This window comes from Rhyacophila brunnea, unplaced genomic scaffold (assembly GCF_057557595.1).
Source record: "Rhyacophila brunnea isolate RB1 unplaced genomic scaffold, BYU_Rbru_1.0 scaffold_13, whole genome shotgun sequence".
Lineage (NCBI taxonomy): Eukaryota > Metazoa > Arthropoda > Insecta > Trichoptera > Rhyacophilidae > Rhyacophila > Rhyacophila brunnea.
In genome coordinates this window covers 5579252-5600810 of record NW_028232785.1, presented here as the reverse complement: position 1 = coordinate 5600810, position 21559 = coordinate 5579252, and the positions used below count along the sequence as shown (strand labels likewise).

At 34.3% G+C, this 21559-nt stretch overlaps 1 protein-coding gene across 1 annotated transcript; it reads left to right on the top strand.

Annotated features, from left to right (window-relative positions):
- Positions 1-1993: 1993 nt before the first annotated feature.
- LOC147076243 (uncharacterized) lies at positions 1994-16454 on the top strand. The gene is made up of 5 exons (XM_085940353.1): positions 1994-2035; positions 3893-4045; positions 6440-6619; positions 9272-9405; positions 16340-16454. The coding sequence occupies exons 1-5, from the start codon at positions 1994-1996 to the stop codon at positions 16452-16454; spliced, it is 624 nt and encodes a 207-aa protein (XP_085796479.1).
- Positions 16455-21559: the final 5105 nt, after the last annotated feature.

Genomic DNA, 21559 nt, shown 5'->3' with positions numbered 1-21559 from the left:
AACTCCTCCTTACAACAACCTCCATTACTTATATGTTCCAGCAAGCATCTGACAACCCATTAACCATCAAAGTCAAAATGATAAATGTCAAAGACAAGACCTAACCTAAAAACTATATTCAGTTATTATTTTCATACGCCAGGACCCACAACATTATAAACCGACGCGTAAGCCTCTCGGCCATCGTCGGGTGCTACGAAGCGATGTTTACATTTTTTACATTTAAAATAAATGAATTCGACAATTAAATGTGTGTCCTTGTACCTAGACGACGGGCTATATCGCAGGCTAGAATTTCATGATACTCATCCCAAGTTGACATTTCAGTCAATGTGTTGCTGTTTTAGAGACAAACTATTATTGAATTAAATTAAAGATACTGGCAAAACTGATGATTAGTTGTCGGATCGCATCCTCGTAAAATATCTGTCAAATCGTTCAAATTAAACCATCCGATTTCATTGGTTTGGTTTGAAATGGTGATGAAATGCGATGAAATATACCTACAATAAAAACGAACTAACGTCTTTATACTTTCTACAAATTTATTATTAATAATTTACGTATCTATATGCAAAAACTAACCTCAAAAATGCACGTGACTTCGTCAGCATTCTCTTGCTTTATATTGGTGTTGGCGTCTGATTATGGTTTGCTTGTATTTTGCACATTACAATAAGATTCGAGGTCACATATTTCGCTTTTTACGTCCATTTTAGTGTTTGATGTGAGAATAAGCTCAGGATTATCGGGACAGAACACAATTTGAAGTTCGTATCATTAAACCTGAACTGAACGAATCAAATGGTATCGTTGGATTTATTTGATTTGGAACCGTTTGGTAGAATGTCCACGGAAACGCTTTTCTGACAACTAATTAGTGTTGCCAGTACTTAAAATTAATTCATAATATATTAGTCTCTAAAACAGAAACATATTTGAAACGTCAACTTGTTATGAAATTCTAACCTCCTATCGTGGTCTACAATAATACAAATTTAACAAACTGTCGTATTCATTCCTTTTAAATATACAAAATATAAAGAATGCTTCAGAAATAGGTAGCCATTTAGTTAATTTATAAGATTTATAGGTATGACGAGTTTTTAAAAATTACTTTTGATTAGAGCTTTTCATAATTATTGACCACTTGTTCATGTCGACAGCATGATATTGTGACTTAGACGACAATCGAACATATTAAATTCGTTAGGTAATATAAAGATCATTCCGGGTTGATTTAACACAGTTTGTAGTTTAGAATCTCCGTTACAAAATATAAATAAAATGAAAATAAATTCTTTGTCTGACATAATAATTATAGTAATGATATTAAATCGAACTTGCATAGAAAATAGTGCTGGATTTTGAGATAATAACACCAAAAGCGGCGTCTTGTTCGCGTATGGTTACTTATGAATAATAGGTATTGATTATTAATCTATAATACATATAATTCAAGTGAACTCCTATGGTGTAAATATCTAACATATTAATATGAACACCTCACGATATATAAATGCCGAATAATGCTTATCAACACTTTGACAGATTGCCATTAGTCTATGGATCGTCCGAATTGGTTTGACGTTTCATGTCAAACCATTTCTGATGGTCCGAGAACGGTTTGATTTTCAATGATACCAGATAATGATGACATACCAGGTAAAGATATCAGCTCATTCATTATAGAAATTTAAATCTACAATATTCATAAGAAAATAATTTAAGGAGCATTCTTTTCATTTTTTTCAGCACGAAGCAAACGGCATTCCTGAGATAGAAGCCGCAATGCGGTACGATGCAATTATAATACACGAACATGACATTAAGCAGGAAATAGTGAATGCTTCCGAAAAAGAAATCTGTTTAAAATTGACAAGGGCCACTTTTTATCGCAATAATTTTGTATGCGATGTATGTTATGCATTTTTCTCTTCAAAAAAGATTCTCATCAATCACAAGTGTATGCATGACGTATCTCTGAGTGATAATGAAGTGGCTCTCCTTCGAGCACGAGCCTTCCAAGAGCTCGGTGAATGCTCGGATTTGTCAATGTTCAATAACGATTCACAGGTACGTTCCATTCTCATTGTGTTATATTGCTATTCTTATTCAAACACTTCGAAATTGTATAAAATATATGTGGTTGCGTTTTTCATAGTGGACTGTAATTAATTAGTGGAATGAATATGATGTTGGATGTGGATGCTGAGAGGGGGAGGTTACACGTAGGATGCCAAACACTGACCTTTTATGAAGTTCTGTTGTCTGGTTAAAGCTGGTCCTTGGTGCATTCTCTCTCGTCCTAGCACAGTACACTTGAGATGAATGATATGCTAAATGAGAAAATACCCTGTGCCGGTAACACGACACAAGTGGTCTGATTAACGGAGTTTGCACGGAGACTCGGTTAGAATTATGGCTTCCACGACGGTTGCACTAGACACGCTCGTGATATGCACTTTAATTTTTGAATAAGTCTGTATGTTTAAATTACTCATTAAACGACGGTATAGCTGCAATAAGCCTACACGCGCCCGTTGTCATGAGGTAACTAAATGTTATTCAATATATGCCAACAGCTAAGATTTGAGGTGGAGGGAATTATAGGGAAACAGAGTCACCATAATTCGCCCAATCAATTAATATATATGGTAATCACCTGTTACTTTATTTACTTAAGTCACCAGTTTCACTGTAATTCATATTTATACCCTCCATCATAATCAACTTAATGCTGAATAAAATGATCATCCATCTCTTGGCACCCACGTGGCTTTGGTTACATTATTTTTTTGACAGTGGTTACAGAGGCTTTGTGGACAACTAATTATAGCCTCTTCACTGACTTCGTATGTCACCGTCTCATATTTAAGCAACATTGAGTGACCAGGGAACATAGAATTAATGCGAACTGAAATACCTAACGGGTGTGGAATAACAGGCAATCTATCTGGATGTGGAAGAATATGGGATAAAGTTAAACACGTGTCAAGAATACGTCATTCGCAGCTTGTCCTTCGTTCTGACAACTGCTTTCGGCTTATGCACTGGCGCTCAAATTGCAACACACTCTATTCTTCGTCTAAAATGTGTACCTATTTCATTTTTGCAGGTCACACATTCAAATTCCTTCTTCAAAATGTAATAAATTGAGATATAGTCTATCTGAATTATATTTCTTAATCTGTTCTGTGCTATTGACATGTCAGATGACGCCATTACATACTTTGACGATGTATATTATCTAATTTGCTTTTCAAAACTGTTTTATCTATTGTTTATGGTCCTTATTTTGGTGCACAATATTTTATAAAGTTAATAAAGTACCCATAATTAGACACCCACGGTGGCTGCGCGGCTTAAGCGTTGGACTATAATGCCGTGGGTACCAGGTTCGAATCCTCGATCTTGCAAGTACACATATTGTTTTGCAATTTGTGTGAGACAGGGTATACACCTGTAGGTTAAGCAAGTGGCTGACATCCAGTACTCGTAAAAACAAAATCTGTTAATACGAACTTCTACTTTGTGAAGACCCATATAATCCGATTAGGATCGGACATGGTCGACAGAAAAAAAATTAATAACCCAAAGTACTATAAAAAATATTGCGTTTTATTAAATAAAAACAACAATACCCAATACAGTTTTGGCACAAACAAAATATTTATCAAACAAGTCAATAATAAATCCATAGTATTTACTAGTTTCATAGCAACATATCGATACCCTCATCATTCACCAATATTGATCCACTGCTAGATGAAGGCCTCTCCTAGTCCCTTCTACTTTTTTCATCTCTCGAATCGATACCTTTGTGGTTATAAACAGAAGCAATTCCCTCGTATTAAAATAATGGCAAATGAATTTTATTGTTGTTTTTTAGTGGCCTGACATTAACCTTGCTAGTCTAAAGTCTGAGACAGATCCTCAACTAGTTGATTCGAAGGACGAATTTATAATAGACACACAATGCCAAATCAAATATGAAGATTCAACCCCGGGTTGCTCATATTCCGAATGCAAGCCAGTAGAACAGGTAGGAACGTTTATAATATTAATTAATTTATTACTGTGTAATTGTGATATGATAGAGTATACCTCGTAAACACGTGCATGGATTTACTGCTGACAGTACGTATAATCGCGGCCATAACAAGAAAATGGACGTGTAAACACGTATTATCGTGTAATATTGGTACATGCATGGCGGTGCGCACGTACAGTAGAACGATAATGGCGAACCTGCCGGAAGAAATACGAAATACACCGCTCAGAATATTTTGACGTCTACCGATTATCTACGAACAACACAACATCACGTCTCGCTTACGCTTAAAAATGATTTTGCAGAGACAGTCAGCACTTTTACGTGTAAATAGTTATTAATGCAATAGTTTAAAATACACACTATTAGTGCAAGTAAATTCATGTACGTGTACAGGCGCTAGTATGCTATTTTCTTGTATTATACCTCGTATCGCATGAAGTGTTTTCTATACATTTGGCATATTAAATACAATGCGTTAAACATTATGGATTTTCCGTCGTTTCTAATATAATATTATAAATATTTGTACGGTCTCAATTTTCAATCAATCAATTTAACATAAATTAAGGATAATTCGTGCATATTTATATTTTTGAGAAAAAATCCATGATTTTTAAAATAAACATAAAATACATTATCAATGAATTATTATAAAATACTGTCACTGTATACAAGAATACTAAAACTAAAATTTATATATTCTTTTATATAACAAGGAACGAATTCAAATGTTATCAAGTATTTTTATAATTGCAAGTTTATCTTTGACTTTAATAAAAATCTTATAATGTTTTGAGGTTTAAATTATAACAATCTCAAATTACAAGATTGATACTTATCTACTAGGTGCCTCTGGTAGACGGAGCACTCACATTAAACCCAAACGAAATGCCGGATCATCGAACGGTAAAGTATACGTATTATAACTTTTTACTCCACTGATATGTCTTTTGCCTGATTACCTCGTATAAAATAAAGTCAAATGATATTCACTTGAAAAAATATAATATTATGTACCTAGTACCTACTTAATAAATAAATAGATATTATATGTATAAATAGAGTTTGTTGAAAACCTCAATTGGAAATAGACTGGACACATAGCTCAAAAAAGGGACAATCGTTGTACAAATTTAATCATCAAGTATATAAATAAAAAGGATTTCAAGTTGTACACATTTATATTTTTATAAAAATCGATGTTTTTTAAAATAAATATAAAAAATAATAAAATCGATGAATTACTTATAAATCTCTTAGGCGATGCTTATAAAACTTAATATACTAAATATTAATAATAAATATGACTAAAAAATATGTGAAATAATAAGATGGGGTCCAATTCAACAAATTCACATTTTATGACACTTTTTAGAATTGATAGCTTACCTTTGACTTACAATAAAATATATTTTTCATTTTATGTTTTCAAATAGATACATATATATAAATAACAGAGCTGAAATTGTAAATTATCAAAAAAAAATTCTCAATTTGCAAGCTTCGTAATTTTCCGCAAGGTGCCTCTGGTAGGTAAAGATATCGCTTTAATAAGCGGATCAAATTATATGTAATTCTTACGTTCCAACATATCGATTTTACAGTTTTATACATCATATTACATTATATAGTTAGTTATTTTAACATATAACTTTTAAAGCACTCATGGATGACTTTCATATCTTCCACGGTTTACCTGGCGGATTCGCCAGTGTACACAGCGGGACTTTTATCTGGAAATTTTCATCTCAGTTCGTCAACAGATCGGCGCATACAATTTGTTGTCCCGGTTCGCTATGTGACCGGGGTATGTGGTTACGTCGCCTACTGATTTAAAGAGAGCGTCAGCATAAGGCTGACGTCCGGGGTCGTGTCATACTATTATCATTTCTTATCGTCATTTTATCTCTCATTTTTTTTACTTAAGATATTATATAAGTGAAACGGCAAATAGTTTTAAACAGTAGGTGGGACGAATTTTTTTACTCGTCGCCAATCGGAGACCAACAGTCGAGATGTAAGCACGTCAGTTTGTTTTGTGATGGCGTCAGAGGAATATATTCTTAATTCGTGTAAAGATGACTGCAAAACGTTACCCATTTACTTGAAAAAGAAAACATGTCAATTATTATTACTAATATAGCATAACATTAAATGGACGCGTGTTGAATTTTGATGACAAATTATATTTCGTTCGGCTCGCGTAATTTGCACAATCCGGGCACCGCCTAGTGACGATCTTTTTAGAGCATGACTCAACCGAAGTATAGCCTTAATGTCTGAAGATACTCGAAAGCAAAAACGTTGAAAAAATATATCTTAAACGGAATAGTATAAAACATAATTTAGAATTTATAGGGTACCGATAATTTTGTTTTCTAGGTTTCTACCAAGGGATTTTCTACAAAGAATCACGATTCCGATAGAAATGGACAATCCTCGCCTGATGGAATCCAAGATCGAATGTTGCAGTATTCAGAAGTGACGATAGACGAAGAAAACATTAAAAAAGAAATTTTAAAACAAAATACTCCGAAGGAACTTCGTCTTATTCTGACAAGGGTAATTCATTTCTCACGTTATTTGATTTGCAGCAGTAGATTTTTGGGTTTCCACCGTGTGTCTTCCTTTTTTACTCGACGTTTCGGGCTCGTTGCAGAGGCCATTATCAAGAGATGATATGATAATGGCCTCTGCAACGAGCCCGAAACGTTGATTAAAGAAGGAAGAAGGACACACGGTAAAAACCCAAAAATCCACTATGATAAAAAACAACTGTGAAAGCCTCAAATATTATAATATATTGATTTGCAGCACTTGCAACGCAGAAATCGTCCTACATCACGATCGTGAAACGTGGTGAAGTAAGTTATTGCAAACTATTTCCACGATCGGACTATTTTTAAGAAAAATTATATACAATTATATAAGTGGGAGGATAAGTTACTCTCTAAAGTCAAAAATGATTCACACGGATGTGATTGCTCCTCAGGGACTTTGTAATACTAAGATACTTGTAATTTTAATTGTGCATAACATCCTCGCTAGCAGTTATAACTACTTACTACTAACGTATTTGAGTTTTAACACTTATGAATATAAGTATCTACCTAGCTTGTACTGTCAGACAGTCGACAGTGCCTAACAGTTCAAAATGATTTGTGGCATATGGCCACCGCGGCTGTTTTTAACGAAGCGCATTCTTGACGGCCGGTTTTGGGCCACGAGCACTGCTAGCTATATATCACAAATAACACGAACAATGTTGGTTTCCAAAGCATCAATAATTATGTATGGCAAGCAACGTATACTAGCGACATCACATATCCACACAGAAATATTTGTCAAATCGCACGACTTTGGAGACAAATTGACAGGTCCATATCATGATTATAAGCCTATTGCCAATTTTTATTTCAATAAGTCGGTGATTTTGGCCTTTGTATGACACGTAGTTTTATACTGTAGATACCTACTACATCTTGTCCGGATCAATGCCATACATATTTACAACAGCAACAATGATCTCCATTGACCGAACGCGAACTCCGGCCTCATTATTTCGTAAATAACGTTCGATGATTCCACCAGCATGTCAACCACACAAGTCAGTACATTTTTTTTTGATGTAATGAAGTCTGTAGGGTCACTTCTAGATTGGACTCCATATGAGCCAATTTTGTTTATTAACAAACCCGTTTAGCACAAAATGAGCGTCATAGCTTAAGTAAGAGATTATTTATTATTTGGAATCGCTGTTCGATCGTCACTCTATCCATGGTTTGCCGGTCAATTTTTTTTGACCATGTCTGATCCTAATAACATCATATGGTCTTCCGAAAGCGAAGGTTTGCATAAACACATTTTGTTTTTACGAGAGATAGGTGTCAGCCACTTGCTCAGGCGATTAAGTCCATACTCTGACTCATAAACAAATTGAAAAATAATTTATTTAATTGTCAGACCCAGGATTTGAACCTGGGACCAACGACACTTTTGGCCAACGCTTAACCCCTAGCGGCCATCGAGGGTGTATACATATCAAAAAGTATGCGCAGTATCACAGTTCGGTTCGACAGTTACCCTTCCGTAAGTTCGATCTAAGCGACAAAATAAAATTATGAAATCTTGAAAACTGAAAGGCATTTCATGCGAATCAAGTCAGATGTTATTAAATTGGCGATTTTATGTAGTACCTGCCATAAAATACAAAGTCATGGATGTCTTCTGCGTTCTCCTTGGCACCCTGTATTTTTAGTGTAGATAAGAGATTGCACCCCGCATCCTACTCTGTCTTAGACTATACAAACAAAAGATTATGGAAAACCAATGTTCGAATAACTAGTGATTATAAAACGACCAATAATTTATAGGCGAAAGGGGGATATGCCGCAACAGTGGGCAAGCCAAACGTTATTAACTTATTTATAAAATAAACGTAGTAATATTGAGTAATAATATTCCAAATTCACAAAATATTGAAACCACCATTAAAAGTTTCCACTGGGTATAGTAATTTTATGTTTCGCTACGTAATAGCAATCCCCACACCATTCCACATTTCTCCAATATGGAGTAGCATCGTATCGTTAGTGTTGTATTAAATTATGTGGAATTTCGAAATATAATATATTAAAAATAATATTGTTTATCCTATTGATCAAGGTTGCTTGATCAAATTTGAATATAAATTCTACCTTCGACTTTCAGCGTGGCAGGTACTATGTACACTCTCCAATGACACACTGAAACGGAATATACCTATTTAGTTACTACATGAAAATCACGATATAATTTAATGTTCTCGAAAATGGTGCAAAACTGATCACCGTACCTACGTAATTCTGGTGACCATAAATTATTTTATCAAGAAATATTAGAAATAAACATATCACAGTTACAGAGTAACCTATCCTACTCACATCAGTCAATAATTACTCTACCCAATATGGACCCATTCGGAACTATAATAGGTTACCATATATATATATATATTTGTATCAAGAATTTTGCCACAATTCTATCATAGTCTGTTTTATAAATTTGATTTTGAATTTTTTATGTAGGTGTATTTTGATAACCTACTCATGGATCATTCCGTAACATTATTTATATATTATAATACCGAGATAGATACTATTATCATTTCTTAAGGTCATTTTACTATAACTTCGTTCTTTATTAACGTCTAAAGATGCTGAAATGGTTTTTTAGGTTTCTACCGAAGGATTTTTCACGAGGCGTCACGTTACAGAAAGAAGTCAACAAACTTCACCTGTTGGAATCCTAGAAAAAACGAAAGAATATTCAGAAGTGACGATAGATGAACAAAACCTTAAAAAAGAAATGTCAGAAAAAAATACTCCAAAGAAACTTCAACTTATTCTGAGAAGAGTAATACATTTTTCACGTAATTTGATTTGCAGTATTTGCAACGCAGTTTTTAGTTGCAGAAGTACTCTGAAAAGTCATAATATGATGGTTCACGCAAAAATGATAGTTGATCAAAGTCAATACAATGTATCTTCACAACCGAGTCATCTCAAACGATATAAAATTACAAATACTGGTGAAAAACCTTATAAATGCAATGTTTGTCCATATAGATACAAGCAATCTTCCGATCTTAAAAGACATAAAATGACACATACTGGTGAAAAACCTTATAAATGCAATGTTTGTCCATATAGATGCTCACAAATTTATAATCTTAAAGTACATAAGATGACACACTCTGGTGAAAAACCTTATAAATGCAATGTTTGTACATATAGATGCTCACAATTTCGTAGTCTTAAAGTACATAAGATGACACACTCTGGTGAAAAACCTTATAAATGCAATATGTGTACATATAGATGCTCACTACTTGGCAATCTTAACAAACATAAAATAACACACTCTGGTGAAAAACCTTATAAATGCAATGTATGTTCGAGTAGATTCTCTCAACGTTGTCATCTTAAGGCACACAAAATGACACATACTGGTGAAAAACCCTATAAATGCAATGTGTGTTCGTATATATGCGCGCGGTCAAGTACTCTGAAAACACATAAAATGACACACACTGTTGAAAAACCTTATAAATGCAAAAAATGTTCATATAGTTGCTCGCGAATTAGTTCTCTTTATTCACATAAATTGACACATACTGGTGAAAAACCTTATAAATACAAGATCAGTTCAAGGAGATTCTCACGACTCAGTAGACTTAAAAAAACATGAAATGATACATGTTGGTGAATAATCTTTTAAATGCAATATTCATTCATTTAATGCTGCTGATACTATTCGCATTCTTGAATAGTGTTTTCAAAAGGGATCTCCCATTGTGTCCTAATAGTAAAGTGTTCAACCCATATTTGCTACTGACGCCCACGTATGTACTTGAAACATGAACTAATAATGTAATGGAAAATATAAAATTATTTAGAATTACGCAACGTGGCTTGGGAAGGTGCATTCTAGACACGACGGTTAAAGTTCACAAAAAAACCAATTGATAAACAAACAGACAAGAATACGCTTTATTATAGAGGTCGCTAAACAGATAAAATTGCAATAGAACTAACCTGTCTCTTATGGCCAATTCGGATTGGTCGAGTAATTTAGTCGAGTGATTTAGTTACCACTTAATGGATTAGTAACTGAAAAGTGTCAGAACACAGTACATTAGTGAATGACGTGTCAAAATGAACAGACTACAACGTAACAAAACAAAAATAAATAAAATCTAATGGATTTAAATATTGTACTATTCCATTCGAGTCGTTTTTGCGACTCGGGTTTCGCCTTTCGGCATCTTCATTCACTGTGCTCGCTCACAAAAAGCAAACACACTTGTTAATTAAAAAAATAAAATAGTATCTAAATTATTATATATCAGGTATAGAACCTACCACACCGGTCATTGCTGATCATTGGTGTAGATTGAGTTATATAGGGAAAACCAGTGAAAAAGTTAAAAAAATGTCTTTTCAAAAATAATGTCAACTTCTTGAGTGTAGTGTTTTTATTATTTATATGTACTAATGATCTATTATTGGGCTTTGACGATATATTATAATATGCTTATCAAGTGTATTGTTATTAATGAGAAAGGGGTTTTTACTAATGAGGTTTTTACTAACTTCAACTGTTCATAATTTGTTTGTTGTATTTTTTATTGTTGACCCTTGACCTGATAGGTAGGTAATAAAGTTTCGCCTACGTTGTTGTATTGATTTGTTATATAAGCTAGAGTTTAAGAGTGTCCGTTGTCAGTGTGTGTTTGCCTTTGGTGAGTGTACATATCACCTGAAGATGCCGAAAGGCGAAACCCGGGTCGCAAAAAACGACTCAAATGAAATAGTACCAAACTTAAATCCATTAGAATTTAAATTCAAATTCTATCAAGTACCATCGTTTGATAGTATTAATATTAATAAAAATAAATTAGTTATTAACTTCAGTTGTAATGGCTATATCATGTTTCGCGGAGGATCATCCAACATATTAAACCATCTTGTAGACGGAACGTTTTAGAATCTTTTATTTTTCTGATCTCTTGCGAGTAGGTCCAAAAAATTAAAAGAAATATTTATGGCAACTTAATATGAATTAACTACTTATCCTGACTAAGTTATTAATTAGCTATTGTAAAAAAAACAAAATATTTTGTAATACATAAAAACCTATACATACTGACCTTTTGTTTTTAATTTTCGACTTAATCTCCTTCTCACCTAATCCAGAAATATTCATTGTATTTTCCAAGTCATTATAAGCAGATTGCTTAGCTTGTTTATTTTTATATAAGTAGTGGAGATTTAAAATTCGAAAACCACTCACGGGTTAAATATTCTGAAACGAATTTATGGGTAGTATCTTCGCTCCAATGAAACGTCATCTCTACGGATTATCGATATCATTATAAAAATAATAACTTGACTAAAGATAACGTGTTCAGACTCTTCTCGTGGCGTGTTTAGTACTTAGTGAGAGGTGGTTGGGTTGCTACTCGACCGAAAAATATAACAAAATAGATCGACTCGACTAATTGATTCTATTAAATTTCTTTCGATCATGTCTGATCCTAATAGGATCCACCACATAGTGGAGGTTTGTACTGACAGATTTTGTTTATACGAGAAATGGATGTCAGCCACCTGCTCAACCTATTAGGTCCATACTCTGACTCACACACAAATTGAAAAACAATATGCGTACTTGCCAGACCCAGGATTCGAACCTGGGACCCACGACGCAATTGGCCAACGCTAAGAAATGCGGTATAGTAACAAGAGATTTAGAATGGCCAGTTTGTTACAAAGAAATGTGCGCGAATTGCGTCGATATAGTAAGAAATGATCGCGGCTGCACAACACTATTTCACCATACATTACGTTAACAAAACCAACTAACTCAAACTCGTTCCACCTCCTCGTGAAACGAGCAGACTCATGAGACTAAAAAGGGTGTAATTATCCAAGATGGGAATAGATTACAGGGAAGGGTTGTGGGAACTGATCGTTGCGGTGAATCCAAACGTAAAAACAGAAACAAATACCTATTATTGAATTGCTGGGCGCCACCTATCGTCAATAATCAAACAAGGGACAAAAATAGGAAAATAAAAGAATTTGTACAATGAAATCCAGAACCATGGCGTATATTATTTATTACACGAAAGTTATACAACGCCGAAACACAAAACATATTATGTAGGTACAGAGAACGAATAAAACTTAACTATATTCTCGGGGACAGTTCTTGTGGATGGCAAAGAAACTAGGATATTAAAAGAAGTTAAAACCCGCCAATAATGGCGATACGATTTACCCGTCCATTATGTAGTCGACCTTTGTCCGAAAGCATGGCGTGTAAAGCAAAACACTGAGTTTTCAGACCCGTCCAATACAAATTTAATTAATGACACTAGAAAAACCATGCGGAATAACCCCGTTTGACGGTACCTACTCAACTGTCACCAATTTTTCATTGAACCATGAGTAAAAGTGGTTTTTCCATTTTATCCATGACCACTGTCCGATTCAAAGTGACATTTTATAATCAGAGACTAGCTGGAGTTTTAGGGTCAGGGTAGGTATTAAAAAATAATACAAGTTATTAGACAATTTAATTTTTTATATAAATAAACAAAAGATACAAATCGGTTAAAATCTCATCCTTACAAATAACAAAATAGATTTTGTTGGTAAAAAGTTTTCATTTAGATACAAATTAAAATAATAATGAAAATAAAATACACACTGATGACGTTGGTAAAATAAACCATGATTTCACTGATGTTGCGTAGTTTAACGATTCACAGAAACAATACAGTATTCTCAATAATCCGGCACCCCAAAAACCAGACAAGTGTCCAATTAGTGAAAGCGACGGATTATAGTGCATACATACAAAATATGATAAAAAATTAAAACAGGTATTACGTAAAAATAGTTTTTTTGAGAAATTTATATGAGCAAATTAGTTTTATTTAAAATCAAAATAAAGTATTTACAAAATTATACACAGGTATAAACTATGTTTAATAATTGTGATGCGGTCCTGGGGCACTTTCGTCCCTGGTACATTACTTTCTTCGCGATGAATGAACTTTATACGAAGGAGAAGTTTCCAAAATAAACCCGTCTCATCTGCGTTGTATACTTGTACACGCCGGACTACTGAATTTGACAATCGAATACCGGCAAATCATAGAACTTGATTTTGTGCTTTCAACTAGTAAAAATAACGGCGGATTATAGTAGTTGTCGGTTAATCGAGCGGCAGATTACTTAGAGTGTACTGTATTATATTCGTGGAATATAATATAATCTAGAATACAATGGGCATATGAGTAAGCATTTATCTATTTGGTCATATTTTTATAATAGGGTAATATTTATACCTACATTGATTTTTTATACGATTTTTAAACATGCCAGAAAATTACATTTACATCAATCGTTATTATAATTACCATGTTTTATTAAATACACTGCGCCAAATCTTTGAAAAGAAATGGGAATACGCCCAAGATGTACACTGTCTCTTTGTAGATTTAAAAACCGCATATGACTCTATTGATAGAGAAGCTCTCTGGAATATATTGAAAGAATTTGAAATACCGTCAAAACTTATAAATATAATAAAAGTATGCATGGACGGATCCAGAAGTAGAATTCATATGCAAGGTAGTATATCAGAATCTTTTGAGATGACAGCAGGACTAAAACAAGGCGACTCCTTATCACCAATGCTGTTCAACTTAGCTTTAGAGAAAGCCGTTAGAGAAGCTCTGAAAGCAGAAGGTGGAGTTACCCTGAATGGGTCCCATAAAATATTGGGCTACGCAGATGATTTGGTGGTGCTCGGAGAGTCTGAAGAAGAAGTCAGAGATATTTTCACTCCTCTGGAGGACACAGCGAAAAGGTTGAATCTACGAGTAAATGTGGGAAAGACCAAGTATTTGAAAATGACAAGAGACATTGAACCCTCTGGAAATATTGGAATAAGAAACTCCTCGTTCGAAAGAACCTCTCTCTTCAAGTACTTGGGCTCCAAAATTACCTCTAAAACTGAAATGTCCCTAGAGCTCTCTGACCGACTGAGAAGTGGAAATGCAGCGTACTTCGCGCTGAGTCGTCTGTTCAGGTCCTAAATGCTGTCCATCAAAACGAAATTCCGGATGTATAACGTGGTCATCAAGCCAATCGTCATGTATGGATGTGAAACGTGGGGTTTAACAGAAAAACAAGAAAAGGCGCTCCAAGTGTTTGAAAACAGAATCCTCCGGAGAATACTTGGACCCGTCAATGAGAACCACCGGTGGCGCATCCGCACAAACACTGAGCTCTTCGACCGATACCAACCTAGAATCACTAATATAAGAAGGCTCAGATGGGCGGGCCACGTTGTACGATCTGAAAGATCTAGAACTCTCTATAGGATTTACAAAGGCACACCAGCTGGCACTCGACCTCTTGGCCGCCCTCGACGGAGATGGGCGGACAACATTCAAAGGGATGCGGAAAGGCTGGGGATAGTCAACTGGGAAGAGAGAGCGCTAGACAGAGATGCCTGGAGAAACGTTGTGCAGTCGGCCATGGACCTGAACGCCCCCTAGCGCCAGTTTAATAAATATAATGTTTAATTAAATACATAAGTAAATTATATTTAGATTTACTGACATTGTCCTTCACGATTAGGTATATTAATTTATGTTGTGAACACCTTAAATTATTTATTCAGTAATATGCACTACATCAAATCAATAAAATGTGAATAGGTACTCGAGTTATTACTTATTTGCTCTTAAGTCTATATTTTCACAATGGCTTAATATTTATAATGCTAAATATTAGAATAAAAATAGAGCATTATAAATATAAGGCTATTGTGAAAATATAGATTTGGAGCAAATAAGTAAGAACACTTAAGTGCAAATTTTATTTATTTGATGAAGTGAAAATTAGTAATTATTAATTTAAGACGTTCACAACATAAATTAATATAATGAATCGCAGTGGCGAAGGGTGGAGGTAAGCTGTTAAGATCCACCATAAATAGTGCACACAAAACTTTGTCAGTCATACGTATTTGTTTTCATTTAAATGAGACTATAATTTACAGATGGTGTTGGTTAGTTTTTAAAATTCAAGTAAACCCTGCGAAAAACAAGCGATAATAGATAATAGTCAAAAAATACTCGTCTATCTATTAAATATCTACAATTATACAATTAAATCATGCATAGCTTTGGATATTTTATAAATATAATATTGCTTTTATCTATTATAGTTTGGTGTCGGCAGGGCTTAATGAATTTAAAAAAATGAACCAACAATATGTGTAATATGTATTCTTAATCCAACGAAAACAAATAAGTATGAATGAAAAAGTGTGCACAAGTTTGTCATGTCGCCCAAAACTATTATGGTTTGGTTAGGCAGGGTTTAATTGATTTTTAAAAACTAACCAATACCATCTATAAATTGTAGTCTTAGTTCAATAAAAACAAATACGTACGACTAATAAAGTTTAATGTGCACTATTTATGGCGGATGTCAACAGCCTACCTCCACCCTTCGCTACTGATGAATCGTGAAGGACAATGTCGGTCAATTTAAATGAAATTTACATATATTATATTCGCTGTCACTTCAAATTCAGCTTTTATTCTCCGGATTATCTATGTCGTATAAAAATAATAATTCGCTAACTGCACGTCGACACTTTTGTGCATTGAAGGGTGTCATTCTCTCAGTTAATTGTTTTGCCACCATTACACAGAAATCCTTATGGTCGGGATATGCTTCGATGGGGTGACCTGGAATGTTACGCATATCTTTCACGCTTTGGAGGGTTGCCATTGCTGAGGCACACATTTCACCCACGTCGGGTGTAGTACGGATCCTTCTTCTTTTAGTTGAAGGCCGCGGCGTACTACAGACGACCTCTATAGATGCCTCTGCAGATGCTTCTGTCGATTCCACTGTCTGCTGTGAGGCAGTAATAGATACCTGTAAAAATTAATAAAACAATCTTAAGAATTTGAGTTTTCATCTCCTAGAAGTCAGTCGTAGCCACTCATCACACTGAAGTGAAGATGCGATGTTGGATATGGGTCAGTTACGTGCTGCGTATGCCAAAAGAACATTTCAACCCGGCTTGCCTACTCTTCAAGTCAACTGAATTCCGGTGTCCTGGAAGGCTGCTAAATATTATCTAGAGTGGCGCAGAGGGAAGATAGGCTGTTAAGATCCGACATAAATAGTGTACGCTGAGCTTTGTCAGTCAAACGTTTGCATTGGCTCTATCTATTAGTGGCAGAGAGATGAAAGTCCTAGTCCAAGATATGCATAGCATAAAGATGCAAATGCCATACCTACCTTAGAAGCAGAAGGATGCAAATCCAATAATCCACTAAGATAAAATTCTCTCAAACCGTCTTCAATATGTACTAGACGAGAACCAGCCAGGAGAACGAGCTTTAGAGGAGGAAACAGCACTATGGACCATATTATCCAAGTCATCAGAGAAATTAGAGCGGTAACAGGAATACAAGCTGCTGCTATCCATGGGTTTTATAGACTATGAGAAACCGTTCGATTCCATAAAGAAATTTTCAATACTCGATGCACTCAGAAATCAAGGAATCCCCGGACGCTATATAAATATTTTCAATAAAATATACAGTAGCGGAACAACATCTCCATAAACCATCGCGCATTTCCTATCAGCAAAGGAGTCCGACAAGGTGATACAATCTCACCTAAACTATTTACAGCTACATTTGAAGACTTATTTAGACAACTTATCTGGAATGACACGGATCCCCATAAATGAAGAATACGTGAGTCATCTACGCTTTGCTAATAACAATAAATAGAAGTTTGCAAGACTCAGAAGACCTCCAAAGCAGAATGCAGTAACACGCTGGAGTAAGCAACAAAGTAGGCTTGAAAATAAATGTATCAGGGAAGAAAGTCATTTTCAACTGCTTTGCGGGCCAAAAAGAGATCTTCATCAATGGCATTCAGCTCGAACAGGTGAAAAACTTTATCTATCTGGCACAATAAGTGTCTATAGATGGATGTATATTTGATGAAATTGTTCGCAGAGTAAAGCTAGGCTGGAGTGCTTTTGGGCCGCCTGAATAATTTCTTCGAAAATGCCTAAAGTGTTCAACCAGTGTGTACTTCCCGTAACCACATGCGTGTGAAACATTGAGCCTACGTAAAAGAGAGATCGAGAATCTTAGAGTAGCACAACGTGGTATGAAAAGATGAATGCTGGGCATAACGCAAAAGGACAAAAAAGGAATGAGTGGATAAGGGAACAGACAAGGATTAATGATGTGATAGAGTTTGCTAAAAACCTCAAATGGAAATAGGCTGGAACATGGCTCGAAGAAAGGACAATCGTTAGACAAATTTAGTCATCCAGTGGTATCCAAGGGTAAAAAACATCCGCAAGATAGACCTAAAGGCCGCTGGATCAATGAAATAATAAAGTTCTGCGGAAAAACTTGGCAACGCAACACACAGGAACGAGAGAAGTTGGATCAGCTTGGAGATTGGCAAGGCCTTCATCCAGCAGTGAATAGATTCATGCTGGTGATGATGATGATGACATAATATTTAAAAAAAAAAAATGTGTTTTGCTTTGTTATATTTATACCTATAATTTTTTTTAACTTATAAGATGTTTTATTTTGGCTAGGTAAATAAGGTACAAATCCACATTAACAAAATATCTTTAGAGGCAGAAGGATGTAAATCCACACTACGTTTTTTATTTTATTTTTTTTAGATATAAAACTGTATTATATTATTATTCCTTTCTTACATATTCCAGAAGAACTTTAATTGAATTAGAATAAAAAAAAATAATGATCATTCTATGTATATTTTATTAGAAGTTATGAGTATTCGTTTAAAATAAAAATTGTTTTTTGGTTCTCCTGAACAATTGGGTATTTGGATTTGCATCCGTCTGCCTCTGAGGTACAGATATTATTAACACTTAAAATATAACTATAATAATAGGGAATCTGACTAGATAATATATTCATTTCAGCTTGTGAGGGTTTATAAAAAAATCATTAGTCGTCCATATATGTTTATCAGAGCATCCTATTCCTAGCTAAATTTATTCGCTGCCAAAGAGATTGGACTCCTCCCACAGAGGTAGCACACAAATGTCAGTGTGTACTCATTTTGTGAGAGAAAGTTCTATTTCTCTGAAATTAGGTACACTTTGCTGCAAATGGGCCATACTCGGACATAAAAACGCCCCACTCAGTATTTTTTTTTATCAACACAAGCTTACAACCAATTTATGATAAACGTATTTTCATTATAAGAAGTTCCCGCAATAAAAACTTTATTAGGATTCAGGGTAAGAAAGTATAATGCAAATGGAAGTAAGTATTTTATTTTTAATAACACAACAATTAAACACAAATCAATTAATAGCTTCGTTTAGGGTTCGTTTTTGACATATTGTGTATAAAATTACTTGTTTATATAAACCTATTAGACACAAAATATAGTTAGGTATGTTGAAAATTTGTTATATAGTTAATTACAATATTTTATCTACTTAACATAATATTATCAGAGAAGCCCTGAATATATAATATGGATTCATACAAAAAAATCGATTATTTAAAACGAAAATGTTTTTATTTGAAATATAATGTATGAAAGTCAGCGTTGAGAAAATAATATTTTGAAAAGCTATTGATTCCTAAGTATAATTAATCTATTGAAATATTGTGTACTATGGTTGATTGGTTCTCTGCATTTTTTGCTAAATGATGATATCTTATTTCTAAATATTTTTTTGAAACTAGTTTCATTAAATTTGTGACGTGATTTGTTAATGGCGATGTACGAGTATCATTCATGTGATTATCTAATTCTCTAAAAATACAGTTGCTATTAACAAAATAGTTTAAAAGTTTATTATTTAAATATTCTAAATTAAATTTTGGATGCAAACATGCATGCAAATTTAATGGTCTTATGTACCTCGTTAGTTATACACTGCATCACCTGCCTATTAAATAATAAATCATAATATCACTTAAGCCAAGTCATTGACACATTTTTGCATTCCTATTTGGAAACTGACCTTTATGAATTAGATTAATGGTGGTTGAGAAAGTTTATATAATGACCACATGTTTGGAGATTAGAGAAATAGGAAACTAGTAAATTGGCACTCAGAGTGTTTTTAATAAGGTAAGTGAGTTCCACTAAGTTGTTTTTAGTTAAAATAAAATGAAATCGTCATTTTTTTTCGCACAGCTAAATTGAATTCGGTAGCTTATTCTTCTTCTTCTTCGGGCATATCCGCCCCTTAATTGGAGCGCAAATGGACACCACGAGGGGTCCAAGAATCCCTGTCACCAGTCTTCTTGCTTCGATCCAGGGCAAACCAACTTCCCGTTGCTCCGCCGTATACACTCTATAGATAGTATATAGCGGCCTCTCGGGACGCCGGAATCCGGTCGGCTTGAAAAACAGGCAATCCAGGTTGAGGTTCTCTTCTAGCATCCGCAGCACGTGGCCGAACCAGGTCCAACGTCGCTTCTTGACTCTCATCGTTTCTCCTAAAGTTATACCACCGCACATGGCAAACATTTGTTTTCAAAGCTCAGTATATGGTTGCTCTGAGCATTCATACGGTGCCATTATTCGCTACCGTAAACCAGCACTGTCAGGATGCAAGCGTCGAATAGACGGCATTTGATTTTGATTAAGTACAATCGTGAGTCCCAGACATTCCGCATCGAGTTAAAAGTTTATCCAGTCATTCCCATTCGGATATCGACCTTTTTTTCAGAGTTAACACGTTTAAATCGTATGTGGATTATTTTAAATGAATAGATTGTTATAATATCTGATTTCCTGGGTTGCATTCAGAATAACAGCACCAAGATTTCTCATAATTGTTTTGGCGTACATTCACTTGAACAATCTCATTGTTTCAAATTTTATAAGAATTAGGCATTTTATTATTCAAAAAATGGACAAAATTAACACATTCGAAGATAATTCTAATAATACTAATTATAATGTCTTTGACCATTCAAGTGTGATAAACATCATACGAATAATGATTGCTTTATAATAATTATTGACCTAAGAAGGTAGGTAGGTACATGTTCAAATACGCGCGTTAACATTATTTTACTCCCTTCTGCAGTTATAGTTTGTTAATTTATGGCAACGGCCGTATGTTGTAGCTTAACCACTGGGAAATGCCAAAAGAAATGGCGTACTTCAAAAAAATACTACCTTATTCTTAGGTCAATAATTATTATAAAACAATCATTATTCACAGGATTTGTATCACACTTGAATGGTCAAAGACATAGCTTATAATGAGTATCTTTAGAATTATCTTCAAATGTGTTAAACTTGCCCATTTTTTGAATAATAAAATGCCCAATTCTCGTCAAATATGTGATCACAGAGATTATCAATATAATTTAATATCGTAAATATTTCACTATAATAATGTCGACATAAATTATATTAATGATTTTATAAATGCGTTTAAAAAATAATAAATGTAAAAAATCATAACACCACTGTACATGGAACTACTGTACATGTACTAAATGTTGACTATATTCTAAAACATTAGAGCGAGAGGTTTAAAAGAATACTATTTTATGTAATAAAAATATTTTATGCAGTCATCAAATGTTTAAAATAAATATAAAGGATAATAAGGTTTCAAAATTATATAAATAGATTATCTACAACGTTTAAGGAATGTCCAAGATCATGTTTTAAAAATACCATAAAAGCTCAATTTTTACCTACGCTGAGCATGTCCCCCCTTAAGACATTATAATATATTCTGTCTGAAACGAATCCGGTGAGGGCATTTCGACCATGGAGCAAAATATGTTCGCTGAACGACTGATGTGAGATGGAATTGAACCTTGTCGGTTCTACCGTGTATTTGTTATGTGACTAACGTGGACAATAA

Excerpts from the sequence above, each read along its gene's own strand:
- LOC147076243 (XM_085940353.1), top strand. The coding sequence starts at position 1,994 with ATGAAGTGGCTCTCCTTCGAGCACGAGCCTTCCAAGAGCTCG. Across the intron at positions 4,046-6,439 it reads AATGCAAGCCAGTAGAACAG|GTTTCTACCAAGGGATTTTC; the intron begins GTAGGAACGTTT and ends TTTGTTTTCTAG. Across the intron at positions 9,406-16,339 it reads CAAAACCTTAAAAAAGAAAT|AAATCCTTATGGTCGGGATA; the intron begins GTCAGAAAAAAA and ends ACCATTACACAG.